Here is a 21,833-nt window from a genome sequence, read left to right on the forward strand (position 1 = left end):
GCCATAGGATACTGGATGGCTGGAAACCAGTTATTTCGAGTGATGAATCAAGCTATGCTCTGTGGCAATCCGATGCAAGGGCTTAGGTGTGGCGAATACCTGGTGAACGTTACCTGTCTTCATACACTCAGCAAACGGAGGAGATGCTATTACGGTATGGTAAAGTTGTTCTTGATTCAGGTAAGATCCGCTTATTGCGCTTAAGAAAACGCAAAATGTGGAAGTATACAAACACATTTTATAGCGTAGGGTACTGCTGACAGTAGAGGAAAAGTTCATCTCGCAACAGCTTAGATTGTTATATTAGGTATTGCAGGACCTTCATAGTTTGCTTTCGACTGACACTGGCGGCCGACATTGTCATTAGGAAGATTACTTCTTCTGCGTAGCATCTACGTCATCCTCCCGACGCTCTTTACACCTTGTCATTTCAAATGGTTTGCAAAGTATGTGTATTACGTACACTTTTACGTCTTAAACCTACCATAATTCCGTAACAATAGTATTTGACGTTATAAACCTTTCCCAATGACTTATTAACTACGGCAGGATTCAGTATAGGGACTCAGGAATAAGTGATTCATTCATACCTCTTGTGTCCTATGAAAGGTGAAGCCTAATGGCAGTCTGTTGCGCATTTCGGTGTATCAAGCAAAGAACATCCGTGCACTTTGCTGTTAACTGTAGTCATACCACATCAATCAGTACTAACAAAGACGCTATAGAGTGAATATTCGAGCTATCCAGCGATGCAAGTATCTGAAGTTAATGCAATATTGTGACTGGTAACGGATGCCAATAGGTCAGATGCCTTTTCTGACACGTATCTTTCTCGTTCAAAATTTTTCATGTTATCGTATTTATGTAAATAGTTTTACATTTTCTCCTGTCCTGAATATATTCACTCTAAAAGTTTTCGAATAGGCTACTGTACCCAAAATTGTTTTTTACATTTCTTCGTTTTCATATCCTTTCTAATACTCAAGTCTTTCTTGATTACACAGTCTATCTGTTTGTTATATTTTATTTGTAATTCGTCTCGTGCTTTAAATTAATTCTTACTTGATTTTTCCACGAAACAGATACCCTTCCTTATATGACACTGTTCTCCGCCTGCAAAGATTTTTTACTCGCGTGAATCCAATGGAACATGTAAAATATTTGTGATCTCACAGGTTCATTTGAAGATAGGAATCAGAATGTTTTGGTGTAAGTAAACATTAATTATCTATGTAGATAAATGTTCTGTGACATCGGTGTCATTGTGTAACTTACATGCCAAAGTGAACTGCTCATGTTAAAAGCTATAATTAAATCCTGTAGTTGAATCAATAACAGTACAGTGTGTAATCGCTTTTCCTTTCTTGTATCATTCAAAACGCACCAGTAAAATATGATTATCTGTAAAAACGTTACATACTGCATTAGATGGAATAATAAGTCTTTTAAATTACTGTTTAGTGACATTTTTGCGATTTTCTTTGTCAAATATCCAAGATACGAAGCATTGCTGTCTTTTCATCAAATAATACGGTACGATAAATACCAATCCGTATACGAAAAACATCCGCCTAATGTCACTCGAAAGGTAATACCTGTTTCAGACTCATGTTCAGTACTGATCTCACAACAGTTGCCACAATATGATCACCTTGATATAATGCAGTTGCGAAAGAAAAACATGTAAGTAAATAAATAAAATAAAAAAAACAACACCGTTGTAAAACTTATAGAAGTATTATACATCATTTTATCTTTAACTTCTGAAGTACACGGTATGAAATGTTTTGTAAGTCCGTTTTACACGGAGAAATTGTGCTGCGAAACGACAAGAGAAGCGAATTGCTTAGGGCCAAATTAGAATGCGCTCTGTATGACATGTGTTACAATTCTTTCATCAATAAAATTCTACAGTATATCTGAAACTCATTATTACTGTAATACTGCAATACGCTGTTGCGTTTGTTGCAAATGAAAGGTGTAGATTGCAAGGCTCCTATGTGGAATTGAATATTAAATATACATGTAGTAACTCAGTTTTAACACCAATAATTGCCGATGGAATATTTTCTAAATCTTGTGACTACGCTGTATCATTCTGAATGGACGCAGTAACCGTATACTGTTATTAGACGTGTGAGATAAAAGCAACTAATAGAAGTTGAAAATGGAATCCTTTTAGTCACTTGGTCAATTCCATTCAGTTTCCATATGTCAATAGTTCTCGAAAGGGCTGATTGCGCTTGTGTATGATAATCCGTATTAACAGAATTAGTTCTTGATCAAAATGGCACGTTTTCAAATACTATCGCGAAGGAGAGAAGATGTTCGCAATAGTGATTTTTCTTCCAATGAAGTGCACATAACAATCTAAACTGTAGGCAAAGTACAGGGTGTTTCAAAAATGACCGGTATATTTGAAACGGCAATAAAAACTAAACGAGCAGCGATAGAAATACACCGTTTGTTGCAATATGCTTGGGACAACAGTACATTTTCAGGCGGACAAATTTTCGAAATTACAGTAGTTACAATTTTCAACAACAGATGGCGCTGCAAGTGATGTGAAAGATATAGAAGACAACACAGTCTGTGGGTGCGCCATTCTGTACGTCGTCTTTCTGCTGTAAGCGTGTGCTGTTCACAACGTGCAAGTGTGCTGTAGACAACATGGTTTACTCCTTAGAACAGAGGATTTTCTGTTGGAATTCCACTGCCTAGAACACAGTGTTGTTGCAACAAGACGAAGTTTTCAATGGAGGTTTAATGTAACCAAAGAACCGAAAAGCGATACAATAAAGGATCTGTTTGAAAAATTTCAACGGACTGGGAACGTGACGGAAGAACGTGCTGGAAAGGTAGGGCGACCGCGTACAGCAACCACAGAGGGCAACGCGCAGCTAGTGCAGCAGGTGATCCTACAGCGGCCTCAGGTTTCCGTTCGCCGTGTTGCAGCTGCGGTCCAAATGACGGCAACGTCCACGTATCGTCTCATGCGCCAGAGTTTACACCTCTATCCATACAAAATTCAAATGCGGCAACCCCTCAGCGCCGCTACCATTGCTGCACGAGAGACATTCGCTAACGATATAGTGCACAGGATTGATGACGGCGATATGCATGTGGGCAGCATTTGGTTTACTGACGAAGCTTATTTTTACCTGGACGGCTTCGTCAATAAACAGAACTGGCGCATATGGGGAAACGAAAAGCCCCATGTTGCAGTCCCATCGTCGCTGCATCCTCAAAAAGTACTGGTCTGGGCCGCCATTTCTTCCAAAGGAATCATTGGTCCGTTTTTCAGATCCGAAACGATTACTGCATCACGCTATCTGGACATTCTTCGTGAATTTGTAGCGGTACAAACTGCCTTAGACAACACTGCGAACACCTCGTGGTTTATGCAAGATGGTGCCCGGCCACATCGCACGGCCGACGTCTTTAATTACCCGAATGAATATTTCGATGATCGTGTGATTGCTTTGGGCTATCCGAAACATACAGGAGGCGGCGTGGATTGGCCTCCCTATTCGCCAGACGTGAACCCCTGTGAGTTCTTTCTGTGCGGACACTTGAAAGACCAGGTGTACTGCCAGAATCCAGAAACAATTGAACAGCTGAAGCAGTACATCTCATCTGCATGTGAAGCCATTCCGCCAGACACGTTGTCAAAGGTTTCGGGTAATTTCATTCAGAGACTACGCCATATTATTGCTACGCATGGTGGGTATGTGGAAAATATCGTACTATAGAGTTTCCCAGGCCGCAGCGCCATCTGTTGTTGAAAATTGTAACTACTGTAATTTCGAAAGTTTGTCTGCCTGAAAATGTACTATTGTCCCAAGCATATTGCAACAAACGGTGTATTTCTATCGCTGCTCGTTTAGTTTTTATTGCCGTTTCAAATATACCGGTCATTTTTGAAACACCCTGTATGTGACGTGTAATCAAACCTGCTACTTACAGAAATAATATTGTTCGATATTAACATTAGCGCAAATTCCGAAATTATTGCTGTAGCCAATAAGGAATTACGGACAGCAGTGGAGCGAACAGTCTTTCAAGAAAAAATAATGACAGAAATGCACGTAACGAGTTCCTCGTGATACATCTTTTCTTTCTTTAACGAAAATAAAATAACAGTCTTGGAAGACATGCTCCTCAGCAGTACCAACAGTGAAATATACTACGAAACAGCAAACAGTCAAAATCTCATTCCTGTTTCACTGGTTTCGTTCGGAACAACAGTTTATCAAAGGATTATTTCTGCACGGCAAGTACATGTACACAGTCCGGTGACACACCATTGCTACATCAAGTTCTCAAATGCAGGTCTTTATTACTCACGGACATTTGCTGCAGAGATGGTTTCACACTCTTGTACTTGAACAATCATTCTCGAATCCATTTACCTGAAAGAAAGAAAAAAACCATGGTCATAAAATGAAAAGTTGCAAATCATTACGAAAAGTTGAGATACGTCCCATTTCAGCTGTTTTGCCGACATACAAGCTGATATACCGTTGAATACGACAGTAAAAACAACGATTACACTAGTAGTAACTGACGTGGACGAGACATGCGCAGGTAACTGTCACATGAATATGATCTACCTTGCGCTCTGTCTAGGTGACCGACTTGTGCTCACGATCTTTTATACTCCGGTTTGTTAGTCATGCTAGCACGTTACGAGCGGCAGTTTGGATACCATGTGAAACATTTACTGAGACGTATTTCGTCGAAGTGGAAGTTCTGCTGCGTTTAACTGAGCGTTGTCCATCAGCACTCACTTGTGTACACGGTTCCTTGGCTTAGCCATCTTTCCTTACCGTCTCCCATCCCAGCGATTCTATTGTAATCGTAATAGTTCATTTTGTTCATCACACTTCGAAGTACAAATGTTCTAAGACTGCCACAGTCTACACTTTTCCTTCAGCGATATTCTATATGAAAACGTTACGTAGAGTTGCATGTCCAGTTAACTTTCCTTTACGATGTTCCTCAACCTTCTATGATTTGTTGCTTTTGTTTAGTATTTGCTCACTGAATTTTCTTTTTTTTGTCTTTAAACCGCGAATCTGTTAATACAGGTATCCCAGGGAGAGTGGTAAACATTCAAGGATATGACAGCAACAATCATTTGAAGCAAAATACTTCATACACACATATCTCCTATTCGGAATGGTTTCCGAGATAGAACACATTTAATGTACGAGGGATGGAACTTTAATAGTGGCAACTCGCACAAAATAGATACGTGTTTCAAAGTTTTACTGGCCATCAGAGTAGTCACCAGCATTGTTTATAACCCGCTGTCAGCGATGTGGAAGTCGTAGGACACTCTTAGCAGTGCCAGCTGTGTTGACAGTTCCAGCTGCGCGCTCTATTGCCCGACGAATTTGTACCAGTTCTAAAGCGAATGACGTGAAGTGTTTCCTTCAGTTTAGAAATCGAAATTACGAGGGCTTAAGTCAGGGGAGTGCAGTAGGTGGTGTAACATTTAGCTGCCCCATCAGTCAAACAAATCACTAACGGCTTGCACTGTACGTGCTTGAGCATTGTGCAGCAAAATGATGGTCAGGTACTGCAGAAAGTTTCATCACTTCTGTCTCTATGCTGATCGTTTCTGGAACACAACCTACCACCAGCTTAGAGACAGAAATGGTGACAAATGATGGTTGCTGTCATAACTCCGAATATGGACCATTCCTCAGCGGTATACGCTTTTCTCGCTAGGTGTAATTGTTTGAGATCGAGTAAAAAAGAAAAATATATATGGTACGCGTGGCAACAAGTGCGATGAAAACAAACCAATTCGACAGTCATTGAATGACCATTTCTAAAAATAACATTCGAGAAACGGAGCACATAACATTCCAATTTGCAAAATAATGTATTCTGTTCTTGGTGTGGACTTCTCTCTGAAGACTGGTTTGGTGCATGTCTCCACGCCTGTGCCAGCGTCCAAGTAGTGCTGAAAGTTTCTTTCCTCCCGATTCGAATCAGTACCACAACATCTGTTATCATATGCACCCACCAGATGTACAGAGTTCCTCAGTAGTACCACATATCAAAAACTTCTGTTCTTGTCTGCACTGTTTATCGTCCATGTTTCCTCTACAAATATGTCTTCACTTGACAGAAATAACATCTGAGAAGGCTTCCTAACACTTTAATTTTTATTTCGTTCAACATATTACTCCTTTACCACAAAAGATTTTCTTACTCTTGGAAGAATGTATTTTATATTCTTTCTATTTCTAACAGCACCAGATATTAGTCTCCACAAATAGCATAACACAGTACTTCTGTCAGCGCCGCATTTCCTAATCCAAGCTCTCAGTTCACTTAATAGCATTATATTTTCTCACTTTTATTTTGTTAATATTAATGTACATCTTAAAATCTCTTTACAACACCCCATCCTTCCGTTCACCCGAACTTAAGATTTCATTGCACTCTCTGACAGAATTACGTCATTGTGCTTATTTCTTTGCCTGAAATGCAGTTCCAAATATCTGATGGGTCTACGATACTAATGAATAATATTAGTGAACATCAGATGTTTCTCATTCGTCGTCGTCGGCTGATACTCGTATCCGAGTTTTCATTCCTCTCCTGAGATTTCCTTTCTCACAGTTCAGGCGTTGAAGTGTCGTTGATGGCTTAGCAATCCAATCCTAGCGTGGAACAGGCGGTCACAGACATTACAGCTGATGGATGGTGGAGGACGTGGCTGAGCCTGGAGGAGTTTACGTCTCCACCGTTTGTCATCCTCCATTCTTCGACGTTCCAGCTCAAAGTTTTGAAGAGCATTTGAGGTAACTGAGCGCTAGCGACTTCGGTCTTTTGCTATTGTGGACCAGTTACTCGGATCGATGTTCAAGTTTTTCAGATTTTTCTTGTACTGATCCTTATAACGTTTGAGAGGGGAACCTCGTGGCCTTTTACCTGTGCTCACTTCGCTGTATAGCATTTGGCGTGGAAGTCTGTCATTTTTCATCCGCTGGACATGTCCGACCCATCTGAGTTGATGCCCATTGATAAGAGCTTCCATTCTATACATTTTTGCTTTCTCAAGAACAGCCGTGTTGGATATGAAGTCATCCCATTTCATGTTGATGATATATCTTAGTTTCTGTTGGTTGAAGCGTTCTAGTTTCTTCAGATCACAGCAATATAACGTCCAGGTTTCGCAACCATATAGCAGGGTGGAAATGATTACAGCTTTGTACACCATCAGTTTGGTGTACAGTGTTAGGTCTTTATTCAGGAAGACACGCTTTGTAAGACGTCCAAATACTACATGGGCAGCACGTAATCTATTCTCCACATCTTTTCCAGATGAGCAGTTAGATGACAGTATGCTTCCCAGGTAGAGGAAATGGTCCACTTGTTCCAACGGTGTATCATAAATGGATATGCTGAAGTCAGGAACGGAGGAGCCAGGAGTTGGCTGCGCCATCACCTTTGTCTTTGGAATATTGATGGAGAGACCAAATCGTTCGTACGCCCTGCTGAAGGAATCAACTGACAGCTGCAACTCTGCAGGTGAATGAGCTGGAGAAGCATTGTCATCAGCATACTGCAGCTCTGTCACACGAGTGGTACTGGTGAACCTTTTTGAATGGAGTCTGGACTGGTTGAATAATCCTCCATCAAACCTGTACTTTAGTTCTATTCCTGCATTGTTCACGGTTGTCTCGTAAAGCATAGCTGCCAGATACAATGCAAATAATGTTCGTGCAAGAACGCATGCCTGTTTAAGCCCACTTGTTATTGGGAATTCACCAGTAGTTTCATTCTGGCAGAGGACCTGTCCAGTCGTATCATCGTGGAGAGCTTCAGTCAGGTCAACAAAATGTTCAGGGCAGCCGAAGTGTTTTAAGACCATCCACATGGCTTCTCTGGGAACTGTATCAAAGGCCTTTTCTAGATCGTAGAAAACAAATAGTAAAGGCTTTTTCTGTACTCTGCCCTTCTCCTGTAGTTGTCGTGCACAGAAAATCATGTCAATTGTCCCTCTTCAAGGTCGAAACCCGTATTGAGACCCAGGTAGTTTAGTCTCTGAAAGCGTCTGGAGGCGATTTAAAAGGATTCTTGCAAAAATTTTGCCAGTGACCGGGAGTAAAGATATTCCCGCTAGTTACCACAGACGTTTCTGTCGCCCTTCTTGAAGATGGTGACAATTGTGGAGTTCTTCAAGTCAGCTGGTACCTTGACGGTTTCCCACATTAATAGAATGAGTGAGAAGAGTCTACTTTTTAGAGGCAAGCCGCCACCCTCAATAAGCTCCATCGGAATGCTGTCAGGTCCAGGAGCCTTCCCAGGTTTCACACTCTTGAATGCCTTGCAGAATTCTTGAAAAGTTGGAGGATCAGCCATCCAGGGTTTTGGAGGGTGCTGTGGGACATTTTTGAGAAAATCTCTAGCGGCAGTAGAAGGGCAGTTTAACAATGAGCTGAAGTGCTCTTTCCAACGATTTAAGATGTCCTGACTTTCAGTAAGAATGGAGGAGTTGTCAGCAGCTTTCAGTGTTCCTGATAAGGAGCGGATAGGTCCATACAGCTCTTTAATACCAGCGTAGAAGCCACGCAGGTTCCTTGCATCGGAAAGATTTTGGAGTTCTGTGGCTTTCTGTTGCCACCATTTGTTCTTGATTACTCGTATTTCACTTTGACATTTCTGCTTGAGTTCTTGAAAGTGTGCTTTCTTTTCTGCGCAGGACGGATCTTGAGCAAGGGATAGGTAAGCATCCCGCTTTGCATTGATGATGGCTTGGATTTCTCCATGGTTGTCATCAATCCAGTCACTTCTTTTACGTGCACCAATACCAACAACATTCTCAGCAGTTTCTTTGATGATGTTCTTTAATGTGGTCCGTTCTTGTTCGACGTCATCTGTGGTTGCTGTAGCTTTGTTAAGTTGTTCAGACAGTATGTGTTGGAAGTGTGAGCGAACGTTTTTGTTGTTCAGGTTGCTTATGTTGAATTTTCTGCGTGGTGGGTTTGAAAAGTGGGATCGTGGCTTGCGATGCTTTGGTACTCTCAAACGGCTGACTAAAAGTCTATGGTCAGTCCAGCACTCATCGGTGTTTAGTGCTGCTTTTGTGATGAGAATGTCTTTCTTGTCACGCTGTCGCGTAATGACGTAGTCTATAAGATGCAAATGTTTGGAGCGTGGGTGCATCCAGGTGGTCTTATAGCGGTTACGCAAACGGAATTGGGTATTGGAGATGATAAGCTCTTGCTCAGCACATAGATCAAGAAGTAACAACCCATTTGCATTGCAGTTTCCCACCCCTTGTTTACCCATGACCTCTCTCCAAAAACGATTGTCCCTTCCCACTCTGGCATTGAAATCACCAAGTAAAATTAATTTATCTTGAATGGGTATTTTAGAGAGAGTACTGTTCACTTGGTGGTAGAACTGATTCTTTGTGTCTTCATCACTGGCTAAAGTAGGAGCATATGCAGAGACGAAGGTGATGAATCTGTCTGAACCAATGGGTACTCTAAGAGTCATCGGTCTTTCATTAATTGAGATAGGTGTAAGTCGAAGATCTTTCACTATTTTCGTTTTTACGGCAAATCCTGCACCATGGATGTGCGGTTCTCCTGCATCCTTTCCCTTCCAGAAGATGGTGTACCCTGAACGTATCTCACTAATGTGTCCCTCACCTGAGAGTCTTGTCTCACTCAAGGCAGCTATGTCTATATCTAGCCGGGCTAGTTCTTGGGTGATAAGAGCGGTTCTTCTCTCTGGCCTGTAATTGTTCACGTTCAAGAGGGTCCCGCCATTCCATGTCCCTATTGTCATAATCATTTCATTCTTCTTTTGTTTATGTCCGCAGTTTAAGGAGTGACCTGCTGGGTGCGGATTCCCAGCACGGTTCATGTGTGACTTCCGATCTTTAGCCCACACTTTCTAGGGCCTTCCCCATTCAGGGTGGGCAGCGGTCATCCTAAATAGGCCTGCCCAGTCACAGATGCAGGACCGGGTTCCCGAGTAGTCACACTGGTTCTCAGGAAGGCGACCATCACACACCTGCCGCCAATGTGCAGGTCCAGACTAGTAGCTTCCAGCCTCACTAGGAGCCTGCTACCATCGTCCTTATCCCATCGCCACTGGTCTTTAGAAAAAATGACAGGAGAAATTGCCATTTGCGTGAATTTGTTTAAGGTGGATTACAGCTTGCGAGGAAGTGAGCCACACACTATGATTCTGGAACAATTCATCATGGCACATATGTATGTGACATGTTACTTCCGGTACCAGAACTACAACGAACTGCCGCGAGCTCAATGATGGCTGAGCGGCGCCTTTACAGCCAGTTCGTCTGGCATGACCTCTTCCGCCTCCACGATCGTTGAGAACCTGGGATATAAGATTCTTCTTCCGCTCGCTTCGCCGTTGGGTCGAAGGGTAGATAATAGATACTAGAGAGGAAAGTGAAAGACACCCTTGGGCCTCGGAAACCTAATACGGTTGGGGTCGAAGAAACCAAGAGTTGGCCGAGGGGGGCCGGATAGGAAGTGGAACTAGTGCCAGGCTTAGCTAAAGGCCCGTGTGGTTGCCACCCACATATTCCCAAGACGGGAGCCCCCTCCGCGCGATGTTTCTCATTATCCCCTTATCAAATGCACATCACTGGATGTAATACCGACGTTTTATTTGAAATTAATTTTCTATTTTGTGAGAGAGTTGTTCGGTGCCACGGTTCAGTTGTAAGTATGAGATAGTAAGAAGAAACATATGCACTAATATCGACTGGCGGTCCCGTCACCAAAAAACTGGAGCTAAAATCACAAGGTTCATAATGCAACTACACTATAGGCCATTAAAATTGCTACACCAAGAAAAAATGAAGATGATAAACGGGTATTCATCGGACAAATTTATTATACTAGAACTGACATGTGATTATATTTTCACGCAAACACAGCTTGGATGGGGTGTACAGGTACAGCTGCCCATGCAGCTTCAACACGATACCACGGTTCATCAAGAGTAGTGACTAGCGTATTGTGACGAGCCAGTTGCTCGGCCACCATTAACCAGAAGTTTTCATTTGGTGAGAGATCCGGAGTATATACTGGCGAGGGCAGCAGTCGAACATTTCCTGTATCAAGAAAGGCCCGTACACGTTCGTGCATTATCCTGCCGAAATGTAGGGTTTCGCAGGGATCGAATGAAGGGTAGAGCCATGGGTCGTAACACATCTCAAATGTAACGTCCACTGTTCAAAGTGACGTCAATGCGAACAAGAGGTGACCGAGACGTGTAACCAATGGCACCCCATACCATCACGTCGGGTGACACGTCAGTATGGCGATGACGAATACACGCTTCCAATCTGCGTTCACCGTTATATCGCCAAACACGGATGCGACCATCATGATGCTGTAAACGGGACCAGGATTCATCCGAAAAAATGACGTTTTGCCATTCGTGCACCGAGGTTCGTCGTTGAATACACCACCACAGGCGCTCCTGCCTGTGATGCAGCTTCAAGGGTAACCGCAGCCATGGACTCCGAGCTGATAGTCCATGCTGCTGCAAACGTGGTCGAACTGCTCGTGCAGATGGTTGTTGTCTTACAAACGTCCCCATCTGTTGACTCAGGGATCGAGACGTGGCTGCACGATCCGTTATAGCCATGCGGATAAGATGCCTGTAATCTCGACTGCTAGTGATACGAGGCCATTGGGATCTAGCACGGCATTCCGTATTACCCTCCTGAACTCACCGATTCCATATTCTGCTAACAGTCATTGGATCTCGACCAACGTGAGCAGCAATGTCGCGATGCGATAAACCGCAATCGCGATAGGCTACAATCCGACCTTTATCAGAGTCGAAACGTGATGGTACGCATTTCTCCTCCTTACACGAGGCATCTACATCTACACCTACATTGATACTCCGCAAGTCACCCAACGGTGTGTGGCGGAGGGCACTTTACGTGCCACTGTCATTACCTCCGTTTCCTGTTCCAGTCGCGTATGGTTCGCGGGAAAAACGACTGTCTGAAAGCCTCCGTGCGCGCTCTAATCTCTCTAATTTTACATTCACAACAACGTTTCACGAGGCAACGCCGGTTAACTGGTGTTTGTGTATGAGAAATCGATTGGAAACTTTCCTCATGTCAGCACGTTGTAGGTGTCGCCACCAGCGCCAACCTTGCGTGAATGCTCTGAAAAGCTAATCATTTGCATATCACAGCATCTTCTTCCTTTCGGTTAAATTTGCCGTCTGTAGCACGTCATCATCGTGGTGCAGCAATTTTAATGTCCAGTGGTGTATATTACATATACATACAGCATTCGTGATCATAATATATGCAGATTTATTTAATTCCTCCAATCGTGATAATAAGAGTGATTATTACCTTAACATATTGCTGACATGTATTACTTTTCATTTTAGTTCAGTCTCTTTTTCTTTGTAGCCCCATTTTACGACACACCCTCCGTTCAGTGCGACGGCCTTAAGCAATCTTACTGTTGGGGCATGTATGCAAGCATGGTATCACTGTACTAGTCGACGTCGCAGACACCGTCTTACTGCCTCAATGATCTCTCCGTTATTCATGAATTTCTTCCTGTGAAATGCATCCTTCTTTGCGCCAAACAGATGGAGGTCGGAAGATGCGAAATCCGATTTGTATGCTGGACGAGGAAGGACAGTCCAATGAAGTTTCGTGAGGGTCTCTCGGTTGCGCAGACATGTGTGAGGCCTTGCCTTGTCGAGGACAAGGAGAATCTCGTTTACACTTTTGTGGCGATGAACACGTTGAAGCCGTTTCTTCATTTTCCACAGGGAAGCACTTTACACTCCAGAACTGATCGTTGCATCATGAGGGAGGACATCAACCATAATAACTCCTTTAGTCACAGACTGAGAATGCGGCTTTCAACTGTTTCTTCCGCGGAAAGCTGGTGTGATGCCACTCCATTGATACCGTTTTGTTTCCGGTTCGAACCAATGTTTCTTAGATTTTGTCAATACGCGACAAAAATTCTGTCTTGATCAGCCTCGTAACAAGTAAGCAATTCCACACAGATGGTCATTCGTTGCTCTATGATTATCTGTTAGGCTACGAGTACTCCAGCGGGCACACTCTTTTGAGTACCCCAGCTGGTGGACGAGTGTGTCAGCACTGCTAACAGTGTCGTCCAGTGTGCAGCGAGGAGTTTGACTGGGATCCGTCGACCGATGTTCGAACATTGCAGGAGGCACAGGTTTGTGCGGTCAGACAGGTTTGCGGGAACTTGTTGCGATGTTGCCAGACGCCTCAATCTGCTTTTGTTCAGTTCCAGGTCTCAGTATACATTCCGCAAGCGCTTATGAATATCTGCGATGCTCTCGCTTTCCGCCACCATTGTTAAAGGCGCCGTTTTGAGCACTGTGTATAGGATCGCCATCTATTGGAGCTTCGTGAAACTGCTGGAGCTGAAGCGGAAATATACCGCGATGTCCCGCAACATCATGGCTGTGTGCGCCGCCATCTTGGCGGGTGACCTTGAACGAGTTTCGCTCAGCCGCCGCTAGGCCTCAGCGGATCGCGCTAAGTTTTAACTGAGCGCGATCCGCAGAATTGCTTGACTTCCGGCGCCGCCATTGCGCTACTGAGCGGGCTTACTTCCTGCCACGCCCAGATAAGCTTATCATTATGACGTCACTGGACTGTATATCGCTCTCGTGAGGCAACAGCATGCTCATTCGACTTGAGGCAGTTGAAATTTGACGAGGAGAAAAAAAGGTATTGCATTACTTATTGAATGCCTGACGTGTTACTTAGATTCTCGTTGTTGAAAAAAAAAAAAAAAAAAGAAAAAGACTGTGATTCTTCAGTTTCTCCCGGGGAGGGGATTTAAAACGACCACCTGCCCTCAGGACCTCATTTCGTCAGAGCACCTGGCGAAGGCGACATGTCTGATCGGCGAAATATTGTGCCCGTTGGACACTATTGGACCGGCAGTACACCCATGGACTGTTTGAGCAAGGAAAAAAGAAATTCATAATCGATGTAAACAAGAGCAAGGAGAATATGGACAGAGAGACGAGGGAGAGTGGCATTGAGAGATGTACAGTTTCAGGGGTCAAGGTGATGGACAGAGGATAGCACGAGGAGATGGACAAAGGGTGGGAGGGGGGACACAGAGAGGGGAGAAAAGGAGGTTGGAACGTGTATGCAGTTTCCATAAATATTTATCAATTGCGAAGCGTTACGTAGTTCGCTAGTTGTAGAACTGCTAAACCTGATTCATGTGATCCTTTATATTAGCCATGACAGTGAAATGGTGCGTCAGATCCTCGAGTGCCATGCACTCCACCTCGCCTTTCATATATGCCTCCTGTACCCCATGTGGCTCCTCTATGATCTAATTCCGTTTCCCCATCTGTTCCTTTTCCTCGAACATATCCAATTGCTCCTCACCTCCCACCGACTTGATTCCCCCCCCCATCCCCTGGTTGCTCCTTTCCTCTCCAACCCCCGCCCGCTGCCGCGCCTTCACCGTTGAGTCCCCCCTACCCTTCACCTTTACACCCTTCATCTCCTTTCCCAGGGTGGCTTCCGTCAACTCCCCCTCTCAGATGCTGCCCTCTCTCTCTCCATTTATCCCTCCTATCAACTCAGATCCTCACCTCCCCCATCCCCCGTGTCCATCCCCATTCCATTCTGTTTTTATCCCGCCTACACTCTCTTTGACTCCTTTCTCTCCCCCAAGTCCTTATATTTCCCCTCCACTGCCTTCCCCGCTACTTCTCATGTCTGCCCTGCCTACCCCACCCTTTCTGTGTCCTCTCCCTCCATCTGCTCGCCACCGTTTTTGCTTTTCCTCTCCTCCGCCTTTTTTCCCCATCATCTGTCTGGTCCCACCCCTCCCCCCCCCCCCCATATGCCTTCATACTCTCTATTGCAGTGGTTCTGTGAGTGTTCAGTGTTGTGCATCCCCTTTTTTAAGTGCTGCGAACAGCCACCATATTGCCGCTAGATGTGTTTTTAACTGTTGCGAACAGAAACCAGACTGTCGCGCGTGTTTTAATTGTGCCTATTTACTATGTGTTTTAATCAGCATCACCGACCCTTTCTTTTTATATGAATATTTTCTTCGCTACTTTTTCGCCATGTTTCAGTTTCTAACCGTCACCGTTTTATCGCCTGCTTTTATTATTATGATATCTCCTAATTCTTTTTTTAACTTTTCTGTAGGCTGCAGAGAGGAGGGGCGTAATCGAAATCCAATGAAGAAAATAATGAAATGGTGCATGTGTTCCACTCGGTTGTATGGATGGATAGTGTACAGTAAGTTGGATCGATGTGACAAAGGAGCAGAATGATAGAATGTAGGTCTTGTGTCAGGATTACAACTTGTATGAATTTTTTGATGTACGAAAATGGACTGCAGAGTTCGTATACCACTCGTAGCCATGCAATACGTCGGCGGAACTAGTCATAGAATATTTTAATACGGAGGGTCCAGAAGCGCTTTGTCAGTGACAATCTGTTTCCGAGCCGACAGAAGTTACCACGCTTAGTGAATGCAGCTCCATCAAAATGGCTCTGAGCACTATGCGACTTAACTTCTGAGGTCATCAGTCGCCTAGAACTTAGAACTAATTAAACCTATCCAACCTAAGGACATCACACACATCCATGCCCGAGGCAGGATTCGAACCTGCGACTGTCGCCGTCACTCAGCTCCAAACTGTAGCGCCTAGAACCGCACGGCCACTACGGCCGGCAGCTCCATCACAAACCATCTCTAACCGACCATATACGTAGGAGGGAGCAATATACTGGTTGACTCCTCGGTGAACGTATGTTCTCGAAACTTCAACAAAAGCCCGTAATGAGCTACTGAGCATCTCTCTTGCAGAGTCTTCCACTGGAGTCTATCTGTCATCCCCGTAACGGTTTCGGGGTTACTAAATGATCCTTTAACGAAGCGTGCTGCTCTCCATTGGATCTTGTCTATCTCTTCTATCAACCCTATCTGGTACAGATCCCACACCGATGAGCAGTATTCAAGCAGTGGTCGAACAAGTGTACTGTAACCTACTTCCTTTGTTTTCGGATTGCATTCCCTTCGGATTTTTCCAATGAGTCTCAGTCTGGCATCTGCTTTACCGATGATTAATTTTAGATGGTCATTCCATTTTAAATCACTCCTAATGACCAGTAACGCGAAGCGAAATTTAGTGTGAGGAGGGCTATGAGAGAGGCGTACAACGAATTCGAAAGTAAAGTTCTCTGTACTGACATGGCAGAAAATCCTAAGAAATTTTGGTCTTATGTCAAAGCGGTAGGTGGATCAAAACAAAATGTCCAGACACTCTGTGACCAAACTGGTACTGAAGCAGAGGATGACAGACTAAAGGCCGAAATACTAAAAGTCTTTTTCCAAAGCTGTTTCACAGAGGAAGACTGCACTGTCGTTCCTTCTCTAGATTGACGCTAAGGTTACAAAATGGTAGATATCAAAATAGATGACAGAAGGATAGGGAAACAATTAAAATCGCTCAAAAGAAGAAAGGCCGCTGGACCTGATGGGATACCACTTCGGTTTTACACAGAGTACGTGAAGGAACTTGCCCCCCTCTTGCACCTCTAGAAGAGCTCAGCGTTCCAAAAGATTGGAAAAGGGCACAGGTTATCCCCGTTTTCAAAAAAGGACGTGGAACAGATGTAGAGAACTATAGACCTATATCTCTAACGTCAATCAGTTGTAGAATTTTGGAACACGTATTACGTTCGAGCATAAAGACTTTTCTGGAGACTACAAATCTACTCTGTAGGAATTATCATGGCTTTCGAAAAAGACGATCGTGTGAAACCTAGCATGCGCTAATCGTCCATGAGACTCAGAGGGCCATAGACACGGGTTCCCGTGTAGATGCCGTGTTTCTAGACTTCCGCAAGGCGTCTGATACAGTTCCCCACACTCGTTTAATGAACAAAGTAAGAGCATATGGACTATCAGAGCAATTGTGTGATTGGACTGAAGAGTTCCTAGATAACAGAACGCAGCATGTCGTTCGCAATGGAGAGAAGTCTTCCGAAGTAAGACCGTTATCACATGCGCCGCAGGGGAGTGTCACAGGAACGTTGTTATTCACAATATATATAAATGACCTTGTGGATAAATCGGAATTTCACTGAGGCATTTTGCGGATGATGCCGTAGTATATCGAGAGGTTGTAACAATGGAAAATTGTACTGAAATGCAGAGGATCTGCAACGAATTCACGTATGGTGCAGGGAACGGCAATTGAATCTCAATGTAGACAAGTGTAACGTGCTGCGAATACATGGAAAGAAAGATCCTATATCATTTAGCTGCAATATAGCAGGTCAGAAGTGGAAGAAGTTAATTCCATAAAGTATCTGGGAGTAGGCATTAGGAGTGATTTAAAATGGAATGATCGTATAAAGTTGATCGTCGGTAAAGCAGATGGCAGACTGAGATTCATTGGAAGAAACCTAAGGGAATGCAATCCGAAAACAAAGGAAGTAGGTTACAGTACACTTGTTCGACCACTGCTTGAATACTGCTCACCGGTGTGGGATCCGTAGGAGATAGGGCTGATAGAAGAGATACAGAAGATCCAATGGAGAGCAGCGCGCTTCGTTAAAGGATCATTTAGTAACCCCGAAAGCATTACGGGGATGATGGATAGACTCCAGTGGAAGACTCTGCAAGAGAGACGCTCAGTAGCTCGTTACGGGGTTTTGTTGAAGTTTCGAGAACATACCTTCACCGAGGAGTAAAGCAGTATATTGCTCCCTCCTACGTATATCTCGCGTGGAGACCATGAGGATAAAATGAGAGAGATTAGAGCACACACTAAGGCATACCGACAATCTTTCTTTCCACAAACAATACGAGACTGGAATAGAAGGGAGAACCGATAGAGGTACTCAAGGTACCCTCCGCCACACACCGTCATTGTAGATGTAGATATAGACGCACTTCGGAAATGACCATCACTCAATGAAGCATATAAACATACACGTTCCCATTTAGCCAAACAACATTGGCTGCACCTGACTGAGGATTGTAGTGTGGTCTAAGAGACCTTTTCAAATAATGCAAGGTGTCGACTGCAATTAAGGCCAAATGCGTCGTCTAGCCCACAGTGTGTGAAGGTGTTGCTCAGGCCGAAATGTGTTGCAGACGTTTTGGGCGTGATTTTGTGTAATAAGCTCCTCAGCTTACAGTAACCATGAACCATTCTTTTCTTGAAACTTCCTGGCAGATTAAAACTGTGTGCCCGACCGAGACTCAACTCGGGACGAGATACTGGCAGAAGTAAAGCTGTGAGTACCGGACGTGAGTCGCGCTTCGGTAGCTCAGATGGTAGAGCACTTGCCCGCGAAAAGCAAAGGTCCCAAGTTCGAGTCTCGGTCGGGCACACAGTTTTAATCTGCCAGGAAGTTTCATATCAGCGCGCACTCCGCTGCAGAGTGAAAATCTCATTCCGGCATTCTTTTCTTATTTCAAGAATGTGACAAAGTGTTGCCCTTTGTCATCTTCATGATGAGGATGCTGTGTACCCTCCCTATATTCAGACTGAGATTTCTCTTATTCGTAGGGCTATACGTACACATTGCTGGCTTGAGTAACACACTGACACCACACTTCGTCCCCCTCCCCAACCCCCCCGAGTACACTTTAACTTAATCCTACAGAAAGTGTCTGGGCGTATATAGAACATCGGGTGAAGCGTATAATGAACGTCCCCGAAAATTGGTGTCTCTACAGAATCTGATCATCATTGAGTGACTTCGGTTAAATATGTCATTCCTGATGAAACTTTTGCACTCTCTCGCCCAAACAATGCTTACGATAGAACCAATCTTACACTGCATTAGCGATATGTTTCCTGGGAGCGACTAATTATTTGCTCCACGACCTCAGGCCTAATATTGATTAATCTCATTGTATGTCACCAGTTTTCCAGTTTTGCATACACGAATAAATGATTATAAAAAAGGGGTTTCTAGAAATGCCAAACGTCGTTTACGGAACACAGCTTATGCGAGGCCATCACGGCATTGGTGGGTTAATATGTATGTCACTTAATTTGGTAATCGTTGATGTGTTGTACACAGAGCGAACTCGAACGCAGTTTTATATCTCTTCAGTTTTATTACGTTTCGGAGCACATTTCCTGTGAAATACCGGTCAAAAGGTGATTAAGTATGACCCTCTAGTATTGCATGTAAGCAGTTAAATTTATTAATGGGGTGACCTTTACGATCGTGGAACTACCATCATCAGACCATTCTGATGACGATCGTACCACGATCAAAACCCGTCACGTGATTAATAAACTTATGCCGGCCGCGGTGGTCTCGCGGTTCTAGGCGCGCAGTCCGGAAGCGTGCGACTGCTACGGTCGCAGGTTCGAATCCTGCCTCGGGCATGGATGTGTGTGATGTCCTTAGGTTAGTTAGTTTTAAGTAGTTCTAAGTTCTAGGAGACTGATGACCACGGCAGTTGAGTCCCATAGTGCTCAGAGCCATTTGATTAATAAATTTAAAATTTTAACTGCTTGGATGCGATCCTAGAGCGTTTGTAGTTTTTAAACTATATTCTATATTTTTAATTTTTCTGAATTAACATTGAAAAAACAATCCTGAAACTTTGATGTGTAGTGTAGGAACAGTAACGTACACCGAAGCGCCAAAGAAACCGGTACAGGCATTCAAGTACAGACATATGTGAACAGGCAGACCGCGGCGCCGATATAACACAATCAGTCTCTGGCGCAATTGTTAGATCGGTTACGGTTGCTACTGTGGTACGTTTTCAACATGTAACTGAGTTTGAATGAGGTGCTATAGTCGGCGCACGAGCGACTGGACACAGCATTTCCGAGGTAGTCATAAAGTGGGGATTTTACCGTACCCTTAATTCGTGAGTGTACTGTGCGCGACCGGGAAAAGATCCTGCTAGAGCTGGACCAACGACGAATGAAGAGAATTGTTTAGCGTGACAGAAGTGCAACCCTTCCGCAGACTGATGCAGATTTCAGTGTTGGGTCATCAACAAGTGTCAGCATGCGGACTATTCAACGAAACATCGATATGGGCTATCGGAGCCGAAGGCCCACTCGTAAACCCTTGAGACCTGCATGACCAGAAGCTCTACGCCTCGCATGGCCCTGTCAACACAGACATTGGACTGTTGATGACTAGAAACATGTTGGCTGGTCGGACAAGTCTCAAATTGTATCGAGCGGATGGACGTATACGGGTTCGGAGACAACCTCATGAATCAATGGGCCGTACATGTCAGCAGGTAACTGTTCAAGCCGATGTAGGCTCTGTAATGATGTGCGGCGCGTGCAGTTGGATTCATATGACACCCCTGGTAAGTCTAGATACGACTCTGACACGTGACACGTACGTAAGCATCCTGTCTGATCACTTGCATCCATTCATGTCCATTTTGTAGTTCCATCACGGCAATGCGTCACCCCACACGTCCAGAATTGCTACGGAGTAGCTCCAGGAACAGTCTTATGAATTTAAACACTTCCGCTGGCCACCAAACTCCCTATATAAGAACATTATTGAGCATTCGGGGATGCCTTGCAACGTGCTGTTCAGAAGTCTCCACCTCCTAGTACTCTTACGGATTTACGGACGGCCCTGCAGGATTCATGGCGTCAGTTACCTGCATCTCTACTTCGGACATTAGTCGAGTCCATGTCAAGTCGTGTTGCCGCATTTCTGCCTGCTCGAGGGGCCCTACACGACATTAGGCAGTTTTTTCAGTGTATATAAATAAACATAAGTTGTTGCACGCATGAAAGATCATAACTTGATAACGGCTCTACCAATTTGGCTGGCCCTTTTTTGTTGTGTTCGTAATTGTCAATTGAAGGTTTGATGAAACGAAACTTCTGGAAAATCCAATGGAAAAGTCGGATATTTGGCTGGTATTTTTGTATTAAAATCTGAATGACAGAAACGTGACAATCGGGGTGCAGTTCTGCTGTCAGATACTTATGTAAAAAAAAAAGTGACGTTCAGTTTAACGGTTCTGATGTCGCTTATTTTCATAACAATAACAAATTCGGCATTGTACATTGATTTTTTTTCTAAAAATGCAACTGGAAGAGATATTTCATGGTTTTATTGGTGATGATCATATCTCTGTTGTGTTGTGGAGACTGAACTGCAGTGAGTCCTTGGTAATTTGGTGTGTCGCAAACATTCAACTGATTCCAGGTCGTGCTACCAGTGAGGCGTCGGCGTACGCATAACGCAAAGCAGCTACATGATCGTCGAGTCAATGAGACTGACGAAGAACGCAGAAAGCATCAGGAGCCTAATCCAATAAGAATTACAGAATAAACACGTTCTGCGAGAAAGAACATGAGGATGCAGAAGGCAATGGAAACCACAGCATTAGAGACACGTAACGTGTATCCACAGGACATGTGCTCTGTATCTGAAGAAGTGTCATGATGATCTCTCCATTGGCAAAAGATTCCGGAATAGTCCCCCATTCGGATCTCCGGGAGGGGACTGTTAAGGGGGAGGTTACCATGAGAAAAAGATTGAATAATCAACGAAAGGATAACGTTCTACGAGTCGGGGCGTGGAATGTCAGAAGCTTGAACGTGGTAGGGAAACTAGAAAATTTGAAAAGGGGAATGCAAAGGCTCAATCTAGATATAGTAGGGGTCAGTAAAGTGGAGTGGAAGGAAGACAAGGATTTCTGCTCAGATGAGTATCGGGTAATATCAAAAGCAGCAGAAAATGGTATAACAGGTGTAGGATTCGTTATGAATAGGAAGGTAGGGCAGAG

The 21,833-nt window shown here is 44.0% G+C and overlaps 1 protein-coding gene across 1 annotated transcript; it reads right to left on the bottom strand.

Moving 5' to 3' along the window:
* Positions 1 to 4,370: 4,370 nt before the first annotated feature.
* LOC124789223 lies at positions 4,371 to 9,525 on the bottom strand. Its single transcript, XM_047256516.1, has 2 exons — positions 8,218 to 9,525; positions 4,371 to 4,412 (listed from the first exon to the last, which is right to left on the bottom strand). Exons 1-2 carry the CDS (start codon positions 9,523 to 9,525, stop codon positions 4,371 to 4,373), a joined length of 1,350 nt encoding a protein of 449 aa, XP_047112472.1.
* Positions 9,526 to 21,833: the final 12,308 nt, after the last annotated feature.

The sequence above is a fragment of the Schistocerca piceifrons genome, chromosome 3, assembly GCF_021461385.2.
Source record: "Schistocerca piceifrons isolate TAMUIC-IGC-003096 chromosome 3, iqSchPice1.1, whole genome shotgun sequence".
Taxonomy (NCBI): domain Eukaryota; kingdom Metazoa; phylum Arthropoda; class Insecta; order Orthoptera; family Acrididae; genus Schistocerca; species Schistocerca piceifrons.

Coding starts and splice junctions, on each gene's coding strand:
- LOC124789223 (XM_047256516.1), bottom strand. CDS start 9,525: ATGACTCTTAGAGTACCCATTGGTTCAGACAGATTCATCACCTTCGTC. Junction 4,413..8,217: donor TAATGTGGGAAACCGTCAAG/GTACCAGCTGAC, acceptor TCTTTCTTTCAG/GTAAATGGATTCGAGAATGA.